The 24,020-nt window shown below is 47.6% G+C and overlaps 1 protein-coding gene across 1 annotated transcript in view; it reads left to right on the forward strand.

Moving 5' to 3' along the window:
* Positions 1 to 24,020, forward strand: part of LOC138287527 (protein mono-ADP-ribosyltransferase PARP12-like) — a 271,292-nt gene that overhangs the window by 61,871 nt on the left and 185,401 nt on the right. The window contains exon 4 of the mRNA XM_069228001.1: positions 23,093 to 23,375. Within this exon, the coding sequence (XP_069084102.1) occupies positions 23,093 to 23,375 (283 nt within the window). The remainder of the gene's footprint in view (positions 1 to 23,092; positions 23,376 to 24,020) is intronic.

Genomic DNA, 24,020 nt, shown 5'->3' on the forward strand with positions numbered 1-24,020 from the left:
CTTAACTTTGAAGGAACAGGGGTCCCTGGAAAAAAATGCAACACCACTCCCATAAACAATGATATTAAAGTAGTGTGCAAATGGAATGTTTTATGCATTTATTCAATCAAAATATAAAAGATCAAATGTAGTGGGAACACATCAACAGGGGAAATCGATAAAGACTGGTATTCGGGCATTACATAAGTTATCTGGATGACCCAATGTCGCCAATTACAAGAAAAATTAAAAAAGTAACCTATATAGTACAGTGGTTTGGAGGAGGCTGGCCTGGTTTGTAGTGGGTACCTATGGTACTTACACCTTATACCACATCCAGTTATCCCTTATTAGTGAAATGTAGGCAGTGCCTAGATGCCAGGCTCTCTAGGGGTGGCTGTAGCCAAGGCTCATCTAGGAGACATGCAAAGCTCATGCAATACCACTGTACTCACACAGTACTCACACACATGAAAGCAAATACTCAGTGTTACAAAAATAAAGGTACTTTATTTTAGTGACACAAATGCCAAAAATACCATAGAGACTATACTCCCTTAGGAGGTAAGTAATACACCAATTATATACACTAGTATGCAGCAATAGCAATAAAAACAGAAATGAGTGCAATTAGTGAAAATCACAATGGTTAGAAATGGGCCTAGGGGAAACACAAACTATGTACTAAGAAAGTGGAATGCGAATGTTGGTTTCCCACCTAGGCAAGTGTGGTGTGTAGAGGGGCGCTGGGAGTATTAGAAAATACCAAAGGTAAGTAATAGAACCCACCTCAGAGCCCAGGAAAGCAGGAGTAAATCACAGTAACTTTCCCAGAACACACAAGAACACGAGAAAGAAGATAATGCAAGAACCAGAAGATACTTCAAGACACAAAGGGTGGATTCCTGGACCTAAAGACCTGTGGAAGAATGGGTCTAAGTCCAAGAAGCACAGAAGAGTCCAGGGGGGACAGGAGCCCCCACTAACCCGTATCAAGGTGCAAAAGAAGAACCACTGTTGAAGAACAACAGTCAGTACTGCACCCAAGAAGATGGATGCGGGTTCCTAGTTGGTGCATATGATATCCCACACCGGATGGATGATTGCCGTCTGGTTTGCATCGCTGGATTCCACCAACAAGCCTTGGCACAGGCAAAGCTCATGGTTAATGGAAAATGGCACTGCCTGGGACCAGGAGGGACCTGGTGGACTCTACCCAGGAGGAGGAGTCAGAGGGGGCTCTCAGCAACTCAGAGAGCCCACAGAATACCAGCCAGCACACACAGGAGTCCCCCAGCACGGGAACAAAGGAGTTGCAAAAGGAGGCCCACGCAGCACAAAAACAAAGGATCCCACGCCGCAAGAGAACCACTCAGGAAGCTGTGCATCTCAGGAAGGAGTGCTGGGGGCCGGAGCTACATTGTGCACAAAGAATTTCATAGAAGGATGCCACACGCCTTGGCAACTGAAAAACACGTGGTGCATGTGTAGGAAAGTACCATCTTGCCTGGCATGTTACCCCCATATTTCACTGTATATATGTTGTTTTAGTTGTATGTGTCACTGGGACCCTGCCAGCCAGGGCCCCAGTGCTCATAAGTGTGCCCTGTATGTGTTACCTGTGTAATGACTAACTGTCTCACTGAGGCTCTGCTATCTAGAACCTCAGTGGGTATGCTCTCTCATTTCTTTCCAAATTGTCACTAACAGGCTAGTGACCAATTTCACCAATTTACATTGGCATACTGGAACACCCTTATAATTCCCTAGTATATGGTACTGAGGTACCCAGGGTATTGGGGTTCCAGGAGATCCCTATGGGCTGCAGCATTTCTTGTGCCACCCATAGGGAGATCTGACAATTCTTACACAGGCCTGCCAGTGCAGCCTGAGTGAAATAACGTCAACGTTATTTCACAGCCATTTACCACTGCACTTAAGTAACTTATAAGTCACCTATATGTCTAACCTTTACCTGGTGAAGGTTGGGTGCTAAGTTACTTAGTGTGTGGGCGCCCTGGCACTAGCCAAGGTGCTCCCACATTGTTCAGGGCAAATTCCCCGGATTTTGTGAGTGCGGGGACACCATTACACGCGTGCGCTATACATATGTCACAACATATGTATAGAATCACAATGGTAACTCCGAACATGGCCATGTAACATGTCTAAGATCATGGACAATTCCATGATCGCCCGAGTCTCTAGCTCAGACCCGGGTACTGCCAAACTACCTTTCCCGGGGTTTCACTGCAGCTGCTGCTGCTGCCAACCCCTCAGACAGGTTTCTGCCCTCCTGTTGTCCAGCCAGGCTTGGCCCAGGAAGGCAGAACAAAGGACTTCCTCGGAGAGAGGGTGTTACACCCTCTCCCTTTGGAAAAAGGTGTCAGGGCTGGGGAGGAGTAGCCTCCCCCAGCCTCTGGAAATGCTTTGATGGGCACAGATGGTGCCCATCTCTGCATAAGCCAGTCTGCACCGGTTCATGGATCCCTCAGCCCTGCTCTGGCGCGAAACTGGACAAAGGAAAGGGGAGTGACCACTCCCCTGACCTGCAACTCCCCTGGGAGGTGCCCAGAGCTCCTCCAGTGTGCTCCAGACCTCTGCCATCTTGGAAACAGAGGTGCTGCTGGCACACTGGACTGCTCTGAGTGGCCAGGGCTAGCAGGTGACGTCAGAGACTCCTTCTGATAGGCTCCATCAGGTGTTGCTAGCCTATCCTCTCTCCTAGGTAGCCAAACCCTCTTTTCTGGCTATTTAGGGTCTCTGCTTTGGGGATTTCCTTAGATAACGAATGCAAGAGCTCATCAGAGTTCCTCTGCATCTCTCTCTTCACCTTCTGCCAAGGAATCGACTGCTGACCGCGCTGGAAGCCTGCAAAACTGCAACAAAGTAGCAACGACGACTACTGCGACACTGTAACGCTGATCCAGCCGCCTTCTCGACTGTTTTCCTGGTGGTGCATGCTGTGGGGGTAGTCTGCCTCCTCTCTGCACTAGAAGCTCCGAAGGAATCTCCCGTGGGTCGACGGAATCTTCCCCCTGCAACCGCAGGCACCAAAGAACTGCATCACTGGTCCTCTGGGTCTCCTCTCAGCACGACGAGCAAAGTCCCTTGAACTCAGCAACTCTGTCCAAGTGATTCCCACAGTCCAGTGACTCTTCAGTCCAAGTTTGGTGGAGGTAAGTCCTTGCCTCCCCACGCCAGACTGCATTGCTGGGAACCGCGTGTTTTGCAGCTACTCCGGCTCCTGTGCACTCCACGAAGATTTCCTTTGTGCACAGCCAAGCCTGGGTCCACGGCACTCTAACCTCCATTGCACGACCTCCTGAGTTGTCCTTTATTTTTTGTATATCTGTGTATTGTGTTTTCTTATGATATTGTGCATATGACACTAGTGGTACTGTAGGAGCTTCACTCGTCTCCTAGTTGAGCCTAAGCTGCTCTGCTAAGCTACCTTTTCTATCAGCCTAAGCTGCTAGACACCCCTCTACACTAATAAGGGATACCTGGGCCTGGTGCAAGGTGTAAGTACCTCTTGGTACCCACTACAAGCCAGTCCAGCCTCCTACAGCATGGGGTACTGTCTTGCGTGAGAAGGCAAGCTCTTACCTCCACCAAAGTTGGACAGTAGGACGTCAGGACCATGAGGACCACTTCAGTCTACCACCTGTGATGCAGGATCCATGCAACTCATCAGGAGAGGGGACCCATGCAGATGGTCATCATTGCAGAGAGGTGCGTGCTGAAGCAGGGGAGTGACTCCTTCACTCCAAGGGAGATTCGTTCATTCTTCTGGTGCAGACTGAAGACAGGCTGTCCTCTGAGGATGCACGACCGTGAAACAGCTGCAGTTGCTGGCAGGAGCTGAAGTTACAATGTTGCAGAAGTCGTCTTTGCTTTGTTGTTGCAGTTTAGTTCCTGGAGGGTCCAGATGCAGTTTCTTCGGTGAGAAGGTGAAGTAAAGGATGCAGAGGATTCCTGCTGGAGTCTTGCAATCTGAATTTGAAGATCCTCCCAAAGGAGAGACCCTCAATAGCCCTGAAATGGGGATTGGTCAGCTAAACAGGTAAGCACCTATCAGGGGACGGCTCTGACACCACCTGCTGGCACTGGCCACTCAGATGCTCCCAGAGTTCACTGCCAACTTGGAATCCAAGATGGCAAAACCCAGGGACCCTCTGGAGGAGCTCTGAGCACCACACCTGGGGTGGTGATGGACAGGGGAGTGGTCACTCCCCTTTCCTTTGTCCAGTTTTGTGCCAGAGCAGGGACTGGGGGTACCTGAACTGGTGTAGACTGGATTATGTAAGGAGGGCACCAAATGTGCCCTTCAAAGCATTTCTAGTGGCCTGGGGAAGGAAGCTACCCCTTCCAAACCTATTTCCAAAGGGAGAGGGTGTAACACCCCTCCCCCAAAGGAAATCCTTTGTTCTACCTTCCTGGTCTTGAGCTTCTCAAGCAACAGGAGGGCAGAAACCTGTCTGAGAGGTGGCAGCAGCTGGGGCTGCCTGGAAAACCTCAGAAGGCTGGAATGGCAATACTGGGGGTCCTCTAAGGAGCCCCCAGAGTGCATGAAATCATACAACCAATGCTTGCAAAAGCCTTGGGGTATGATTCCAACATGTTTGATACCAAACATACCTATGTTCGGAGTTACCATTATGTAGCTGGGAATAGGGAGTGACCTATTTCCAGTACACGTGTAAAATGGCATCCCCGCACTCCTGAAGTCTGGGAAAATGGTCCTGGAGGTCGTGGGGGCACCTCTGCTAGTGCAGGGGTGCCCTCACACACAGGTACTCTGCACCCTGCCCTCAGGGCTGGAGGGCCTGCTATAGGCGTGACTTATAAGTGACCTGGTGCAGTGTAACTGGCAGTGAAAGGGTGCATGCACCTTTTCACGCAGGCTGCAATGGCAGTCCTGCAGAAGCCTTTGCATGGGCACCCTATGGCAAAAGAAATGCTGCAGCTCCTGGAACCCCAATGCTCTGGGTACCCAAGTACCATATAATAGGGACTTATAAAGGGGCACCAGTATGCCAATCTTGGGTAAAATACTGAGTTACCAGTATGCAACAACCATAATTTAAGGGAGAGAGCATAACTGTTGGGGTCCTGATTAGCGGGATCCCAGTAGACACACTCAAACACACTGGCAAACAGGCCAAATGTGGAGGTAACCAAGCTAGAAAGAGGCTACTTTCCTACAAGGTTAGCATCCACAATAATGATTTACAAGCTTTTATACACCCACTTTTACAAGAATGACTCAAATAGTGAATCAAGAAGTCATTAGCTCATAGTACCTATGCTTATGCCAACTTATGTACAATATCACAAATTCAAGTCAAGGTACTTTGGCCGACAATATTTCGATCCCCTAGACAAGTATCAGGATCATCCTAAGCCTTCGTTAAGCTTGAGTTAAAAGGGTTACAGAGTGCTTGTAACCAAAACGGCCAAGATAAATCTGACTCACGTCTCATATGAGTGAGAAGGCAATCAATGGAGATCCGAATCTCTAATCAAGCGCCAATGCCATAAAGTAGTAGTAGAGTGGAGTAGTGTCACAGTGTAATAGAGTGTTATAGAGTGGAGTGGCAGAGTGTCGTAGAGTGGAAAGGCATAAATATGAGTGAACTGGAGTAGAGTGAAGTAAAGTAACATGAACTTGCATAGAGAAAGTTGGGTAGAGTGCTGTTGAGCATAGTACATTGTTGTATAGTGGAGTGGCATAGAGGGTTGTGCAGTGGCGTTGAGTAGAGTATCGTAGATTGAAGTGGCATAGAGTGGTGTGGAGTGGCATAGAGTGGAGTAAAGTGGAATGGAGTGGTGTATAGGGGGTTGTGTAGGGAGTTACAGAGTGGAGAAAGTGTTAGAGTTTAATGCAATAGAGTGTCAGAGTCTAGTATCATGGAGTGTAATGTCAGAGTGAAGTGTCACAGAGTGGAGTTGGGTGGTCTAGAGTGAAGTGGCATAGAGTACAGTGGTGCAAAGTAGATTGGTGTAGAGTGTGGTGGTATAGAGTGCGTTGGTTTTGAGTAAAGTGGTGTAGAGTGCATTGACGAAGACTGCACTGGTTTAGCGTACAGTGCAGTAGCGTAGAGTGGTGAAGAGTAGGGAGCAGAGTGGAGAGGCACAGCATAGATTGCAGTGGTTCAGAGTGTTGTGTCATAGAGTGATGCAGTGCATGGTAGAGTGGAGTGGTGCAAGGTAGAGTAGACTGGTGCAGAGTGCAGTGATGCAGAGTAAAGTGGCATAGAGTGTAGTGGCATATAGTACATTGGTGTACAGTGGCATATAGTTAAGCGTTGCAGAGTAGAGTGCCGTGGTGCAGAGTAGAGAGGAGTATAGTTCAGTGGCAGAGTGCAGTGTTGCAGAGCAGAGTGTCATAAAGGGCAGTGGTGTAGAGTAGAATGGCATAGAATGTATTGGTGTAGAGTGCTGTGATGTAGAGTAAGGCAGAGTAGAGAAGAGTGGCTTAGAGTACAGTGGTGCAGAGTAGAATAGAGTTGCATAGAGTGTCGTGGCATAGAGTAGATTGCTGCGGAGTACAGTATAGTGGTGAAGAGTAGATTGTTGCAGAGTGGAGCATAGTGATGTAGAGTGCAGTAGCATAGAGCAGTGCAGAGCAGATTGGAGTGGCGCAGGGTACATTGGAGTGGTGCAGGGTAGATTAGACTGGCATAGCAAAGAGTGGAATTGCATAGATTGCAGTGGCATAGAGGAGATGATTTCAAAGTAGAGTGAAGTGCCTACAGTGGAGTGGTGTAGAGTAGAGTAGATTAGAGTGCCGTGGTGCAGAAAAGAGTGCATTGGGACAGAATACAGTGGCATTGAATGCAGTGGTGCAGAGTAGAGTGGCGTGGAGTTCAGTGGCAGAGTGTAATGTTGCAGATTAGAGGGTCGCAGAGTACAGTGGTGTATTGTAGAGTGGCATAGAGTGCAGTTGCCTAGAGTGCTGTGGCACAGAGTACAGTGGCATTGAAAGCAGTGGAATAGAGTGCTGTGGTGCAGAGTAGATTGGCATAGAGTGCAGTGGCATAGAGTGCATTGGTTTTGAGTAAAGTGGTGAAGAGTGCAGGGGTGTAGTGTACAATGGTTAGAGTAGAATAGCATAGATTGCAGTGGCGTAGTGTAGAGTGCTGAAGAGTAGAGTGATGTAGAGTGGAGTGGTACATCATAGATTGCAGAGGCGTAGAGTAGCACAGAGTGGAGAAAAGTGGTGTAGGGTGCAGTGGCATAGGGTAGATTGTTTCAGAGTAGAGTGAAGAAAAGAGAAAGAAAAGATAATATACTTCAATATGCTTAAGTATGTAACGATAACAACAACATAAATAATAACGCCAGGCATAACGGCCCAAAATGAAATATGGCTTCTCCCTGTTAGCCACGCTATAATCAAGCCCTTCATTACCTAGATAAAAAAGCATTAAGCATAAATCTTAGAAAAATATACCCTTCTAAAACCTAAATTGTTGTGGGAAAGGGTAAAATCTGGGCCCAATTTCGACTTCACTGTTTCACCAACTGGTGTGATCTTAGACAAATACAAATACTGTGTTTCACAGTCTCCTTTCTAGCCTGCAGGCACCAGGCTGAGTGGGACTCTGTTTCCTCTTTCGATCTTCCTCATTGTTCTGCAGCTCCTCTTAAAGGCCTCCTGCAGGGCTCCTCTTCAAGGCGGCAGCAGGTGATGCAGACAGTAATCATCCAAAACTCTTCTCCCTCTTGTGCCTTTAGTTCTTATGAGCACCCTTAATGCCCACAGCTGTGAACAGGACAAACAAAACTGCAGAGGGCCTCCTGACTCACCTTCATTCTGTTACCATCAGATTGGAGGATGGTCCCTACAGGGCTATTATAAGTAGCGCTTTTGTGCGCTAATGGCCCTCTGAATAATAGATGTAAAAGGGGAAATTATTTTGTCCCCCCCACCTTCGTCCCCCGTGTCCCCCACCCTCCAAAATCTGGGGGGGATACGTCCCCCGCGTCCCCCACACTTCCTACGCCCATGCCTACACTGCACCTATGATCCCCACTGTGCACATTCTCCGCCATGTGCAGCAGGCCCCAGCCACACTGCACGTATGATCCCAGACATACTGCACGTATGATCCCCACTGTGCACATTCTCCACCGTGTGCAGCAGGCCCCAGCCACACTGCACCTATGATCACCACTGTGCACATTCTCCGCCGTGTGCAGCAGGCCCCAGCCACGCTGTACCTATGATCCCCCACACTGCACCTATGATACCCACTGTGCACATTCTCCGCCGTGTGCAGCAGGCCCCAGCCACACTGCACGTATGATCCCCACTGTGCACATTCTCCGCCGTGTGCAGCAGGCCCCAGCCACACTGCACCTATGATCCCCACTGTGCACATTCTCCGCCGCCGTGTGCAGCAGGCCCCGGCCACACTGCACCTATGATCCCCACTGTGCACATTCTCCGCCGCCGTGTGCAGCAGGCCCCGGCCACACTGCACCTATGATCCCCACTGTGCACATTCTCCGCCGTGTGCAGCAGGCCCCAGCCACACTGCACCTATGATCCCCACTGTGCACATTCTCCGCCGCCGTGTGCAGCAGGCCCCAGCCACACTGCACCTATGATCCCCACTGTGCACATTCTCCGCCGCCGTGTGCAGCAGGCCCCAGCCACACTGCACCTATGATCCCCACTGTGCACATTCTCCGCCGCCGTGTGCAGCAGGCCCCAGCCACACTGCACCTATGATCCCCACTGTGCACATTCTCCGCCGTGTGCAGCAGGCCCCAGCCACACTGCACCTATGATCCCCACTGTGCACATTCTCGACCAAGTTCTGCACATCCCCTTTCCACTGGCTTCACTGACCGCTCTCAGCCTAAGCCGTGTCACGCACTGCACACCCCCAGCCACTGCCAAGCTGCGCACATCCTTGCACACCTTCGACCATGCCTTGCAAAATATGGTCTTGCGCGCCCGTGGCCATGGTGAGCTCGGTGCACTGTTCATCTCTCTCCCACTGCAGATTTGAAGTCAATAATGCAGACCTGCATGTTGCAGTCCGCGAGCAGCAGAGGGCAGTGGTGCCCAACCTTATTCGCACCATTCGCTGGCCATGCCCTGCACCCCTCCCTGTACCCCTCATCTACCTCTATCCACGTCCTGCTCTCTTCCAGTGCATATTTTAACCCCACACTCTGCAAACCTTTGGCCACATCTGACACAACCTCAGTCCAAGCCCTAAGCGATGCACACTGCTAACCCATAATCGGGCTGTGCACACACTCGGGCTTGCTGTGCACACACACTCGGGCTTGCTGTGCACACACTCGGGCTTGCTGTGCACACACTCGGGCATGCTGTGCACACACACTCGCTATTCTAATCTGATTTCCTGCTATTCTAATCTGATTTCAGGAAGTGTGGGAACGGTGAGTAGTACCCCGCTGCAGGAGTGGTCTCCGGTGCCCTGATGTTTGTCCTGCGGTGTCTTTAGCTCCTGTTAAGTTCATCAGATGGAGGCTGCAAGGGGTCGTAGGCGGGAGCAGAGGGGCCGGTGCGGCTACAAGTTCAGGAGCCTCTGGGCCCAAGTCTCTTGATGACTGTAAACTTGCAGATTTCATGGATAACTCAAACGCATACCCTCCTGGCTCCTCTATGCGGTTCCACGCTAGCTGCTTCCGCGTGGAGAGATATATAGTACAGCAGCACATCTTGTTACATCCGGGTCGCGTCCTCACTGGGAGGTGCACTGCGCGGTGCAGGGTTGTGGGCATGAGGTGTAATAACCCTGGCATATACAGGGGTATCTGTTTCAAGGGATCTCCTTGGGACAGAGGGGAGAGGCGTGGTTGGCGACGTGGTGTGAAGTGTTTATCAGCTCTTTCTTACGATCATATCACCGTAACGGCTAACTCAAAATGTAATACACTAACCATCCTTATAGGCAAAAGCAGAGTTGTGCTTAGATTGGAACATCGATAAAGGGGTTTAGGACCAGAATATAATAAGCAAAATATCATCTGACAGAACTATCTTTTTCTGAATGTTGTTTACAAAAATATCACTTCGTTCACTGTTCATGGCACTATATTTTTGTAATCGATACTAGGACAGACGATATTCTTGGTACGCCCATGCTGACCTACAACTCGGTAAATGCAAGTACATTCTCGTGTAATAGCACTTGTCTGTTGATGCAAGTGCCCATAACATCTGTGCCATTAAATTGAATGAAAGGTTGAATTTTTTAATGCATTACATGCAGGCAGAGTACCATCCATAATATTGACTTCAGTGGTGGATATTTTATATTCGGCTGCATTAAAACCACCCAGTATTTGGCAAACCTAATTCCGTAGATTCAGAGAACATTGTACATTTCTCTCTGGGGCTGTTTGTGGTTCCTCCTGCCAGAAGAGGGGGTCTCTTCTGGCAGTTCAAGAAAGACTGTTGCCTCGAGGAGCAGGGTCGATGCTGGTTTCCATGACAGGCCCCTCGCTGGAGTGGTGCAGTAAGTTAAAAAGCAGGGTCTTGAATGCTGCAAAAAAGCAATTGCCATTGCTGTTGACTATTTGCTAACATTCCTCCCATCTCCTTTTGGATGTTTACTACCAAAATGTGATCTTGACTTTATTCTTCTATGATCTTCCATTCTAGCTGGTAGGGTTTAGCACAGTCCGAATAAAACAAGATTGCCTTTAGTTCTGTCCACACACAATGAGATATATATATATATATAGTAAACATGTGGTCGCTGTGTTCCTTTATTAAAAAGCCACACTTGCGTGGCCATGACACACCAAGAATTTGGTGACACACACACCTGATCCAAGAGAGGGCCTGATGCACGATGCTGAGCACACCTCCCTGGCTATGCAATTAGTCTGTAGCAGCAGTGCTTTCAATAACAAAACAATTAAACATGTATACACCGGAGGCCAGGAGAAACGTAGTGCGGAGGGCTATCACTCTACCCATCATGGTACCGAGGGGCGGGGTCAGGCTCAGGGGCAACTTGAAAAACTACTTTTTCCATATAAAGGATAGTGAAACCAAGAAACACTATCTAGTGTTAATTTGTTATTTTTGAAGAGTATTTGTATAGCGTCCGATCTGCCATTAGCATAGCATCGCAGTGCCTTTTGTTAGCCTTGGGTGTAACTTTCCAAGTATTTCAATTGCTGACTGGTGCCTGATCCAGTTTTGTCAATTTGTGAGGTCAGGATGGTGACTTTGTAATTTTTAATGAGTTGTATGGTGTATGTGTACAGTACTACAAAATTGAGAAAAAATGTGGAGAACACATAAGAGTTGTGCAGAGAATGAGCAGTAAAATGGTCTGATTGGATGGTTGGGCTACCTGAGCACCTGTCCTTAAATAGTCTGATTTAGTGCTGGGGTGTAATGGGAATTATTACTATTTCTGGAGGAGGTGCAAATACAGTAGAGTCCAACAGGGAAAAAATTGCACGTTTGCCGATAAGTTTGACTGTGAGCGATCTTCTTTTTCTTTTTGTGTCTCTCCTTGGCGCTCATGCTCATGGCGGCCGTGGTGCTTTGAATTGGCTCACTTGTGCCAACTGTTTTACTTTTCATTTTCAATTTATGTGACAAGAAAAGTCCAGTTAGAAATTTACAACACAAATAGTTCTAACTCGAGCAAACGCAAGACCCATTGCATTGCAAATGCCTGTTCTTCATCATCACATATTATCACATGTAAGAGCACCTTGAATTTCATGCGTTCAGGAATTGTACTGTACAAAACCTTCTCTTGTGTTTGATTTAATAGACTATAATGCTACTCCATGTATAATAACAACCCAGGCCACCCTAATGCGTCCCCATGACAACTGACTTAGTTCTCTATTGGCATTGCTGTCAGAGTGGGGGAGGCATGAATGTTTCTACATTCATTTTTAAACTATCACCTTTAAAAAATACTTCTCAATGCACTGAGATAATCTTATGTACTAAGTGAAACACTTCTGCATGTTAGTGGAACCGAGGTTTTTGAATTTGGAAGAGACTTTGTCATACTTTTGCACATTTGTTGCAAGACGTCTTAACAAATGAATGTGTTCCCAGAGTTAAGTGGTGCAGGGTACCTTATTTGCTTTTTTCCTTTTACTCCAGTTAGCTTCTAAGTAAACCCTTGGCCATTTATTTACCATCTTCCTGAAAGATAGGCGGTTGTTCAGGAGGGTGAGGTATGTGGCGATCAGGAGGGCCGCAAGCAGCCCCTGCAGTGCCACTGATTTATATCAAACTCAATGTGTTTCTGATCTGACCCTGCCAATGGCAGCACTACACTGTGTTACTACATGTTCATCCCTTAGCAGGTAAGGAGGCTGCAATCAGAGGTAGGAAATGCTGTTTCAGTTTCAGCATATTTTGAAATAGGTCTTTAGGGTGTACTTATATTTACTTTTCCGTGCATGTACTACTTTTTTGTCTTTTAACTACTGCCATTCCTATTTCAGCATTTAATGGGATTGCATGGCAGAGCACTTTAATGAGCTGAAATATGGCCTTTGCATTTCTGTGTTTTATTATTAGCTTTGGAGTTTTCCTGCTGCCGTTTGTTTCGCCACTGGGTACAATTAATGCAGCAGAATGAAGCACAGCGAAAACCTGGTCTGATGGCTGAGTGGGCCACTGTATCTAGGCCAGGAATCGCTCGTTCACCTCTTGGTCACGGGTTTAAATCCCTTGAGGTCCATGAGCCTTCATCCTTCGGAGGTCAATAAAATAAGTACTACTGCCATGAATACAAATAAATGTTTGTTATTAAACACTAAGATGTTCCAAGCAGTTAATATATGCTTTACAAATGCACGTTATGTTAAAACAGACACGATACATTGAAAGCTTCTCCGTTGTATTTTTATGGTTTGTGACGTATCCCTAGAAAGGCACCAGGCCTGGCTTTACTGTGCTACAGCATGCAATAACAGACATCCACAACTGCTATTTATTGCCATCCACCTTATTAGTATTCAATTTATGAGCCTCAGAAGGATAAATGGCTGAGTAGACCTGCCAGGATTACCTTTGACAAAACCATTTCCAAGATGGCAGCTGGAGCGTCGGCACACCTATGCGACCATCTTGTAAATCTTTTGCTATCATTCTTTACCATTCCAAGATGGTTGAAGCATTGCTTCCAAATGCACCAGCCTTCTTGGAATATTAAAGTTATATCAAACTATAGCAAAGAAAACAAGCATTGCCAAAGCCAGTATTTCTGCTGCCAATGCCAGACCACTTTGCTTTGCCAGCGGTTGTTGGTTGAAGGTGAAGGAGAGTATAACATTTTCTAGCTATCGCGTCAAGAATTTTCAACTCTATTAAGCACACAGAGACGAGGATTATGCTTCTCTTTCTTTACTGTCTATGAAACAGCAGCCAATAAACTTACAGAAAAAAATCAAACTACATTTCCCAAGAACATCAGTAGTCCAACCTGACCAATCCCAGGCTTGCTCCCCCTATAAGAGTCACCATAACAAAAGTCCTTCCTCTTTCTTTGCACCAAATCGAAATTTTCTCTTCCACATCCAGCAACTTGCAGCAAAACGAGCTGTCCAACGAATGCCAACAGAGGCGTGGTCATGAATCATCATGGAGCTGCTCCATCAATCGCCTTTATTAGCAGAACCTATGGATAAAAGAAATGTACTAATAATATTGTTTGGAAATGAATAAATCATAGGGGGTAAAACACTTGAAAGTTACATACATATGTTCATCATAAAATACAAGTTTATCAATAGCAACATAAAGAGTGGGATAATCCTCGCCTCCGTGTCCTTAATAGAATTGAAAATTCTTGACACGATAGCTAGAAAATTTTATATTCTATATCAGGACCGGAGGCTTCGGATTATGCTAGTTCAAAGCCCATCCACCACTGTCGACGCAATATCAACAATAGGTTTATGATTAAACACTTTAAATGTATTATCTGATGACCAATCTGCCGCTGCCATTATGTCCTCTAATCTAGAACCAGCACCAAAAGATTTACAGGCCATAGCTCCACGAACTGAATGAGCACCAAACACAGAAATGTCTATACCAGCTTCCCCCAAAAGCCATTTAACCCATCTAGCTAAAGTAGCTAATGATTCTGGACCATGTGGTTTTTGCAAAGCAATCAACAGTTGACCTACATCTCTGCGAAACTCTCGCGTACAACTCTCATAAGCCTTCAAACATTGTACAACACACAATTTCTGGTTGTGGGGAAAAGCCGGAGAAGAAATGCATTTAGATGCCGTCTTTGTACGTCTAGAAATCATAACGGAAACTCCAGAAGGAGTAAATACTCTACCTGTCAAATCCAGAGCTTTCACATCTGATACACGTCTACATGAAATAAGACATAGTAGGACTGTAAGCTTGGCTAAAATTGCTTATGCGACAAATCCTCATTACACGACCAGGATCTGATAAAATGCAGGATGACATCCACATCCCAAAGACCCGAATATCGTGCTTGAGGAGGTTTAACCATCCGAATACCATGAAGAATCTTAGATATCAAAGGGTGTTCACCAACAGGTTTACTGTCTATGTGCGGATGACCTGCAGAAATTGCCGATCTGAAATTGTTAATGGTTCTATAGGCAAGACCCTGAGTTGCCAATTCCAAAAGAAAATTGGCAATCATGGAAATTTGGGCCCATAAGGGATCAATACTCCGTTCACTGCACCAACCCACCCATCTCCTCCAAGAGGCTTCATAATGTTTATGGGTTGAGGGAGCCCAGGATTGGGAAAGGAGGAACATAGCTTCTCCTGAAACGCCTGGCATCTGCCAACGTCTCCTGAAAGTCTCCATGCCATGAGACGTAACTGGCCCTGAATTATCAGAGGATGAGGAAGACTCAATGGGTCCAGGAGCAACAACAGAAATAATGGAATTAGAACTAGGGGGCACAGGATAGGGCCATCGCAACTGGAAACTGTAGGAGGCTGGCCTGGCTTGTAGTGGGTACCAAGGGGTACTTACACTTTGTACCAGGTCCAGTTATCCCTCATTAGTGTAGAAGAGGTGTTTCTAGCAGCTTAGGCTGATAGAAAAGGTAGCTTAGCAGAGCAGCTTAGGCTGAACTAGGAGACATGTAGAGCTCCTACTATACCACTGGTGTCATATGCACAATATCATAAGAAAACACAATACACAGATATACTAAAAATAAAGGTACTTTATTTTTATGACAATATGCCAAAGTATCTCAGTGAGTACCCTCAGTATGAGGATAGGTTATATACACAAGATATATGTAAACAATACCAAAAATATGCAGTAATAGCAAAAGGAAGTAATGCAAGCAGTGTAAAATTACAATGTATTGCAATAGGAGCACATAGGTATAGGGGCAACACAAACCATATACTCCAAAAGTGGAATGCGAATAACGTATGGACCCCAAACCTATGTGAGCTTGTAGAGGGTCGCTGGGACTGTATGAAAACAGTGAGGGTTAGAAAAATAGCCCACCCCAAGACCCTGAAAAGTAGGTGTAAGGTGCACCTATATTCCCCAGAGAGCACAGAAGTCGTGATAGGGGAATTCTGCAAGAAAGAACAACACCAGCAATGCAACCAAAGTGGATTTCTGGATGAGAGTACCTGTGGAACAAGGGGACCAAGTCCAAGAGTAGCGACAAAGTCGAGATTGGGCAGATGCCCAGGAAATGCCAGCTGAGGGTGCAAAGAAGCTGCCACCGGATGGTAGAAGCTGTGGATTCTGCAAGAACGAAGAGGGCTAGAAACTTCCCCTTTGGAGGATGGATGTCCCACGTCGTGAAGAAGCTTGCAGAGGTTTTTCCACGCAGAAAGACCGCAACCAAGCCTTGCTAGCTGCAAGGGTCGCGGTTAGGGTCTTTGGATGCTGCTGTGGCCCAGGAGGGACCAGGATGTCGCCAATTGCGTGAGGAGACAGAGGGGGCGCCCAGCAAGATAGGGAGTCCTCACAGAAGCAGGCAGCACCCGTAGAAGTGCCAGAACAGGCACTACGAAGAAGAGTGAACCGGAGCTCACCCGAAGTCACAAAAGGAGATCCCACGACGCCGGAGGACAACTCAGGAGGTTGTGCACTGCAGGTTAGAGTGTCGGGGACCCAGGCTTGGCTGTGCACAAAGGAAATCCTGGAAGAGTGCACAGGAGCCGGAGCAGCTGCAAATCACGCGGTACCCAGCAATGCAGTCTAGCGTGGGGAGGCAAGGACTTACCTCCACCAAACTTGGACTGAAGAGTCACTGGACTGTGGGAGTCACTTGGACAGAGTTGCTGAGTTCCAGGGACCACGCTCGTCGTGCTGAGAGGTGACCCAGAGGACCGGTGATGCAGTCTTTTGTTGCCTGCGGTTGCAGGGGGAAGATTCCGTCGACCCACAGGAGATTTCTTCGGAGCTTCTAGTGCAGAGAAGAGGCAGACTACCCCCACAGCATGCACCACCAGGAAAACAGTTGAGAAGGCGGCAGGATCAGCGTTACAAGGTTGCAGTAGTCGTCTTTGCTACTTTGTTGCGGTTTTGCAGGAGTCCTGAGCAGTCAGTGGTCGATTCCGTGGCAGAAGGTGAAGAGAGAGATGCAGAGGAACTCTGATGAGCTCTTGCATTCGTTATCTAAAGAATTCCCCAAAGCAGAGACCCTAAATTGCCAGAAAAGGAGGTTTGGCTACCTAGGAAGGAGGATAGGCTAGCAACACAGGTAAGAGCCTATCAGGAGGAGTCTCTGACATCACCTGCTGGCACTGGCCACTCAGAGCAGTCCAGTGTGCCAGCAGCACCTCTGTTTCCAAGATGGCAGAGGTCTGGAGCACACTGGAGGAGCTCTGGGCACCTCCCGTGGGAGGTGCAGGTCAGGGGAGTGGTCACTCCCCTTTCCTTTGTCCAGTTTCGCGCCAGAGCAGGGCTGGGGGATCCCTGAACCGGTGTAGACTGGCTTATGCAGAGATGGGCACCATCTGTGCCCATCAAAGCATTTCCAGAGGCTGGGGAAGGCTACTCCTCCCCAGCCCTGACACCTATTTCCAAAGAGAGAGGGTGTAACACCCTCTCTCTGAGGAAGTCCTTTGTTCTGCCTTCCTGGGCCAGGCCTGGTTGGACCCCAGGAGGGCAGAAACCTGTCTGAGGGGTTAGCAGCAGCAGCAGCTGCAGTGAAACCTCAGGAAAGGCAGGTTGGCAGTACCCGGGTTTTGTGCTAGAGACCCGGGGGATCATGGAATTGTCCCCCCAATGCCAGAATGGCATTGGGGTGACAGTTCCATGATCCTAGACATATTACATGGCCATGTTCGGAGTTACCATTGTGACGCTGTACATAGGTAGAGACCTATGTACAGTGCACGCGTGTAATGGTGTCCCCGCACTCACAAAGTCCGGGGAATTTGCCCTGAACAATGTGGGGGCACCTTGGCTAGTGCCAGGGTGCCCACACACTAAGTAACTTTGCACCCAACCTTCACCAGGTGAAGGTTAGACATATAGGTGACTTATAAGTTACTTAAGTGCAGTGGTAAATGGCTGTGAAATAACGTGGACGTTATTTCACTCAGGCTGCACTAGCAGGCCTGTGTAAGAATTGTCAGATCTCCCTATGGGTGGCAAAAGAAATGCTGCAGCCCATAGGGATCTCCTGGAACCCCAATACCCTGGGTACCTCAGTACCATATACTAGGGAATTATAAGGGTGTTCCAGTATGCCAATGTGAATTGGTGAAATTGGTCACTAGCCTGTTAGTGACAATTTAGAAAGCAGAGAGAGCATAACCACTGAGGTTCTGGTTAGCAGAGCCTCAGTGAGACAGTTAGTCATCACACAGGGAACACATACAGGGCACACTTATGAGCACTGGGGCCCTGGCTGGCAGGGTCTCAGTGACACATACACTAAAACAACATATATACAGTGAAATATGGGGGTGACATGCCAGGCAAGATGGTACTTTCCTACAGAAACCAAGCCTGAGCCTTCCAGAGAGGGGTCACTAGAATGATATTGACCAACTGTCGCTTGACTTGAGCTAGGACCCTCTGAATCATTGAAAATGGGGTAAAGGCATACAGGAGATCCTGGGGCCAGTCCTGAAGGAAAGCATCTGATGCCATCGCTAGAGGACCTGGCCTCCAACTGAAAAATCGAGGGAGTTGGGAATTGAGCCGTGATGCAAACAGGTCTATCGAGCATGAACCCCATCGCTCCGTGAGTATCTGAAAAATCGACTGGTGGAGCTTCCAAACGCTGCTGTCCATCAGAAAGCGAGAATTCCAATCCGCCACTACATTGGAGCGGCCCGGAATGTATTCTACTAACACATGAATTTGGTTCTGCAGACAATAGTGCCAGATTTCCTTGTCAATCTCCACCAGGACGCGAGATCTGGTTCCACCCAGTCAGTTTATATATCTCACTGCCAAAATGTTGTCCAGCCTCAACAGAATGCAACAACTGGCCTTGACTGGGGAAAGTGAGCAAATCACAAAGGCTCCCGCTAGAAACTCCAAACAATTGATGTGAAGATTCAATTTTTCCGAGGACCACCGTCCTCCCGTCTCCACAGAGCCACAACGAGCTCCCCAGCCCCACTGACTGGCATATGATTCTATCACCACCTCCGGCGAGGACGCAAAAATGGCCCTGCCATTCCATGCTTCCATGTGATCCAGCCACCATGCAATCTCCATCTTGGCTTCCTCTGATAACAGAATCTGTTCTGTATAAGCCAGGCCTTTGCGGAGATGCATGATCTTCAGGCGTTGGAGGGCTCGATAATGTAATGGCCCCAGAATGATTGCCTGAATTGACGAAGCAAGAAGCCCCACCAGCCGGGCTAAGATCCGTATTGATATAGTTGGAGAAGCAAGGGCTTTCCATAACTCTTTCTTGATCGAGGACAGTTTTGACAGCGGTAACCTGAGTTGGGCCTGGACAGAATCCACCTCAAATCTTAAGAATTCTATACATTGCGAAGGGGACGTTACTGATTTTTCGCTGTTGATCAAGAAACCTAGATCTTGAAGGGTTTTAATCGCCTAGGTCAGATGAGTTAAAGCTAAGCTCTTGGTCTGGGCCATGATTAACCTGTCGTTGAGATAAATGATAAGGCGAATGCCTCTTTCTCAAAGGAACGGCGCTACAGGTCGTAACAGCTTGGTGAAACACCAAGGGGCCGAGGACAGGCCAAAGGGGAGAACTTTGAACTTGTACCATTGGTGTATCCAGAGAAACTGAAGAAAACGTCGTTGTGGACAAAAAATTGGTACTGTTAGATGTGCGTCTTTGAGGTCTAGACGCACTAACCAATCCCCCTCTTGCAGAAGATCTCGCAATAAATGGATACCCTCCATTTTGAAATGACTATAAACTATCCAATAATTGAAATATTTTAAATTTAGTACCAGGTGAAAACCTCCTCCTTTCTTTTGCACCAAGAAAACAGTGCTTGCAAAACCGTTTGGATGTGGAACTGAGCGGACTATCCCTTGCTTGCGAAGAAGTTCTCTGAAATCCGTGTCTATGAAAATACTCTCTTGATGGGAAAAAAGGAGAGGGAGAGGAGGATGATTTTGAAACGGGGTACTAGTCTGTAACCCCGCACTGTCTGTAGGACCCAAGGATCTTGTGTGATGCTCTCCCAATTTTGAACATGACTCTCCAACCTCCTGCCAAGGGTTACCTCTGTAAAAGGAATAATCATCACCTGAACCAGAAGGGTCTGTACTGTGGTCGGTTCCTTTTCCTCTATAACTGCGACCTCGGCCTCTTCTGGCCCTGGATAGTTAGAATCCTGAGGAGGCCTGGTAGTAGCCTCGACCTCTAGGGACGTAGTTGGGGGAGGTCTTGTGAAAACCTTGGCCTGACGCTCAACCCCGATAGCGTGCAGCCCTGGTAAAAAGGCCCACACTGAACATTCGTTTCATTGAGGTCTGGGCCTTGTCTAGAGCTGAAATGGTAGAAACATATTTTCCCAGGTCCTTAACGAACTTGTCTCCAACGAGGAGGCCATTAGCAAGAGATCCAGGTTCTGTAGGGGCAAGCTCTGCTAATTTGGGATCAATGCGCATCAGAAACGACTTTCGTCGTTCTGTGGACATAGCCCAATTGGCATTTCCTAGAAGACAGATGGCTCTTTGAGCCCACTCGAGAACGGCCTCCAGGTCTAAGGGCGTACCGGATTCTTTAGCTTGGACCACTAATTCTAGAATCTTGGTTATAGGACCTGAAAGATCCAACATTTGTCCTGACAACCTTTCCAGGCATGATCCAGTCTGTTCTTGGGATATTTTGTAAACTTCTTCAAGAAGGTAGCCACACTGGGATCTAATTCAGGAGTGTCAGCTACTTTCCCAAGTAACTAGGGCCGAGGTCACTCCGAGCTCAATGTACTGCGCACGTCCTTGTCAAAACTCCTGTGCGATCTGTCCTGCACATAGTGAGCCACTTCCACACACGTGACCCATTCCGTGGATCTAGGATGAATAATGTTCTCAGGGTCAAAAGTAAATTTCTCTGCGTCACTTCCTCTTCCGCGACGTGATGAGATTTACGCTTATGTTTACCCGCTTTCCTAGGTTCAGAGAATTCAGAATCAGAATTAGAGTCAGAGGACTGAGACAGCTCCTTCCCGAGAACCTGGTGGAGGTGGCAAAACATCAGCCACTTCCGTCAGACCATGACCGTATTCATGATCTTTAAGGACCGCTGTTGCCATCGGCCAAAGAATCTCTGCTGAAGATAAAGATCCTAAGGACGCTCTAGGATTCAAACTTCCCTCATCAACCTGAGGTTCTCTAACCCTAGACCCATAGGGTGGGGTTCCCATCAATTCTTTCTGCCCAAACCTGACCAAGGGCATTGTAAAATGTTTTAAGGCCCTAATCAAAGCTTGATTAACTGAGTCTTGCACATGGTGGCCCAAGGCTTGAACCAATCTTTCCTCCATCTGATCTTGAAAGGGTCCTTCCACCTCTTCCTGATAATATTCATCCTCTTTGGCAAAATAAGCCATGATAGGAGGCCAGAAGGAGTTCAAGGGGTGTGACGGGCCGGCGCTGCTTGGCCCGTCCATAAAAGCAACAGGTGCTGTTGCTGCCGTCGCTACTCCGGAATTGAAGGACGGAGCAGCCAGTCCCCTTGGAATTCCGGTGTCAAAGGGGCAGCCGGGACCAACTTGTGCACTCGAGAACACTGAAAAGGAAAAGAGGACGAACAGCGAGGGAGAGAGAAGCGGAAAAAGAAGCGGAAGCGTGGAAGAACGAAGACGGACGGCCGACACAGAAACCGTAAAGGAACAAGGACTCGAATGGAGGCGGGAACCAGAAGGAGAGTACCCGGAGCTCTCTGCAGCATCGATGGCGGCGCAGGAGCCGCACCGCGAAGCTTCCAGCCACGCTTCAGGAGAAGCGGGGCACACTCAGGCGCCTCCTGGGAGCCCTGTAAGGAAGAGAAACAGAAGGAGACGTGAAACCCAGTCGAAAACAGACGAAGAATGAACACTATAGCATAAACCCACTTATATGTCACGCCAGAAGTAACAGAATAAATAAAACTCACCTGAAATCATATATCACTACCTTTGTGTCGTCATTGACCTACCCGGTCACAAGGGGGGAGGAAACACCCCCTACAGGTCAAAAATGGCAGGAGTATGCCCAAAAATGTATAGATACACTGTCTCACAAAATAGGCCCAATATAAATGTTGAGGGAGCACCTGCATAAATTCCCAAGGTAAACCTTCAAACGTTTTTGCGCCCCGTCTGGCGTTCCAGGGGCTCAAATGAGGAGTTTTCTATGCGTAGGGCATGCAACGAAATCCGATTCAAACGATCGGAATTATCGCCCTGCGCGCATGTGTGAGGAAAAACCAGAAATAGAGAGCGGACTAGCTCTCGTAGCGGCGATTGGCGGGTCTCCAAGGGAGACCTGCAATGCAGAGTCACAGAAAAAGGCTTGCCGCGCGCAGCCAGAAGAGGGAAAGAAAAAATCCTCTGGTCGCGCAGGCAGCCACAGCAGCACTAACTGGACTCTTCTGGACTCGCGCAATCATAGACAAAGAGTCACACACTCCTATCGCGCGGGCAGAGAATCAGGGCAGGGATCGCAATGCGTGTCCCAGGCGTTGAAAGCTCTCACACAAGCGCTGCTCAGCCCCGGTCCCGCTCCACGGGCCGATATAGAATAAACAACACGATTTAAACAATCAAAATACCTAGGTGAGAAAGTACTTATCTTCGACTGCGCAGCAGCAAAGAAAGAGGAAGGACTTTTGTTATGGTGACTCTTATAGGGGGAGCAAGCCTGGGATTGGTCAGGTTGGACTACTGATGTTCTTGGGAAATGTAGTTTGATTTTTTTCTGTAAGTTTATTGGCTGCTGTTTCATAGACAGTAAAGAAAGAGAAGCATAATCCGAAGCCTCCGGTCCTGACATAGAATTGCACGAGAATATATTACCTGCAGTAAAAAAGGAGGGAAGATAGTTGGTGTGCCTAAAGGAGTGACAGGAATGTACTGATTAGTGCACAGCATCGTAACAAAAAACAAGATTTTACACCTCAGAGTTCGAGATCCTGTTACATGATGAGGCGAGATATGGATAGAATTAGCATAAGGTGACGTAAGGTAGCAGTTTAAGAGAGTTGCGTATTGGTGGTGTTTACAGATTACATCAAAAGACCCAAACAAGTCTTTTTCATCAAAGAATTGGGAACATTTGCGTGGGGAAAATATTGTTTTTGCTGGAGTACTGAAAGTCATCTAGGTCTCAGCTATATAACTACAACTAAAAGAAAATACATTTAGGGCCTGATTACAACTTTGGAGGAGGTGTTAATCCGTCCCAAATGTGACGGATATACCACCAGCCGTATTACGAGTTCCATAGGATATAATGGACTCGTAATACGGCTGGTGGTATATCCGTCACTTCACCGTCACTTTTGGGATGGATTAACACCTCCTCCAAAGTTGTAATCAGGCCCTTAGTCTCTTTTATTTGCTGTGGTTCATTGTGTCACTTTCTAATTTTGAAGACGGTCTATAGAAAATCACACGTCCTCTGTTCATAACTGTTCTGAAATTGAATGTATTTTCTCCCCTAAGGTATGTTATGAGTACAAAGGTGACAAGGCGGAGGTGTCCTGCCAGAAGGCAGAAGAATGTCACAGGCTCCACGTCTGCCAGTACTTCCTCCGAGGGCAGTGCCGTTTCCACAAATGCAATCGATCGCACAATCTTCTGGATGCCATTGCCTTCAAAATCATGACACGATATGGGCTGAGCGAGGAGCTGATCAATAACATTCAGCTTCTGCGCATGCACCAGTGCAAAGAGGCGCGACAGGTGCACTGGAAGCAGGACAGACCGAAAGAGAACAAGGACAAAGGTATGAGCAAAGAAAACAGTTAATATAACAAGTGGCCTGCACTTATATTTATGTTATTTACAAAGCACTTGCATACTTAACGGCTTCATGTAACTAGAATATTAAACCCTAAGCATCAGCCAGATCTCAAAGAGATTCCCTATCCCAACCAGGGCCAAATAGAATTGCTGCAGCTATAGAGATAGCACCAGGCCATTCAGAGTTCTACTGCTTGCACCCTGAAGATGCAGGCCCCAGTTTAGACATTGCAGAAAGATTGAATTTGGATGGGACTTTCACCTGTGGCGTGGAGATTTAGTGCAGGGCAATAGGGTAAAAACTTTGGCTGCATCCCTTGACATGTCTTGCAAGGCAAGAGGAGAGTCTTTAATCACATATGTTGCTCCTGTAGATTCAAAAGCCAGTAAAGCTTGCTCAGCATAGCTGTCATATGATTGCACCTCTTGTTATTTGACAGAAACTAGGGTGCTGCATCCCACAGGTGATGCAGGTCATTGGAGTCCAGGATAATCCAGCCTTTAAAGGTTCCTGATGTCTGGTTTTAGTCAATGGGTTTCTTCAGAGACAGCATAATGTGGTGCATCATCTGTAGCTGGAAGTAGCAGGATTGGACAGACAAAGTTATTTGGGGAGTGAGTGATAGAT

Source organism: Pleurodeles waltl, chromosome 4_1 (assembly GCF_031143425.1).
Source record: "Pleurodeles waltl isolate 20211129_DDA chromosome 4_1, aPleWal1.hap1.20221129, whole genome shotgun sequence".
NCBI classification, from domain to species: domain Eukaryota; kingdom Metazoa; phylum Chordata; class Amphibia; order Caudata; family Salamandridae; genus Pleurodeles; species Pleurodeles waltl.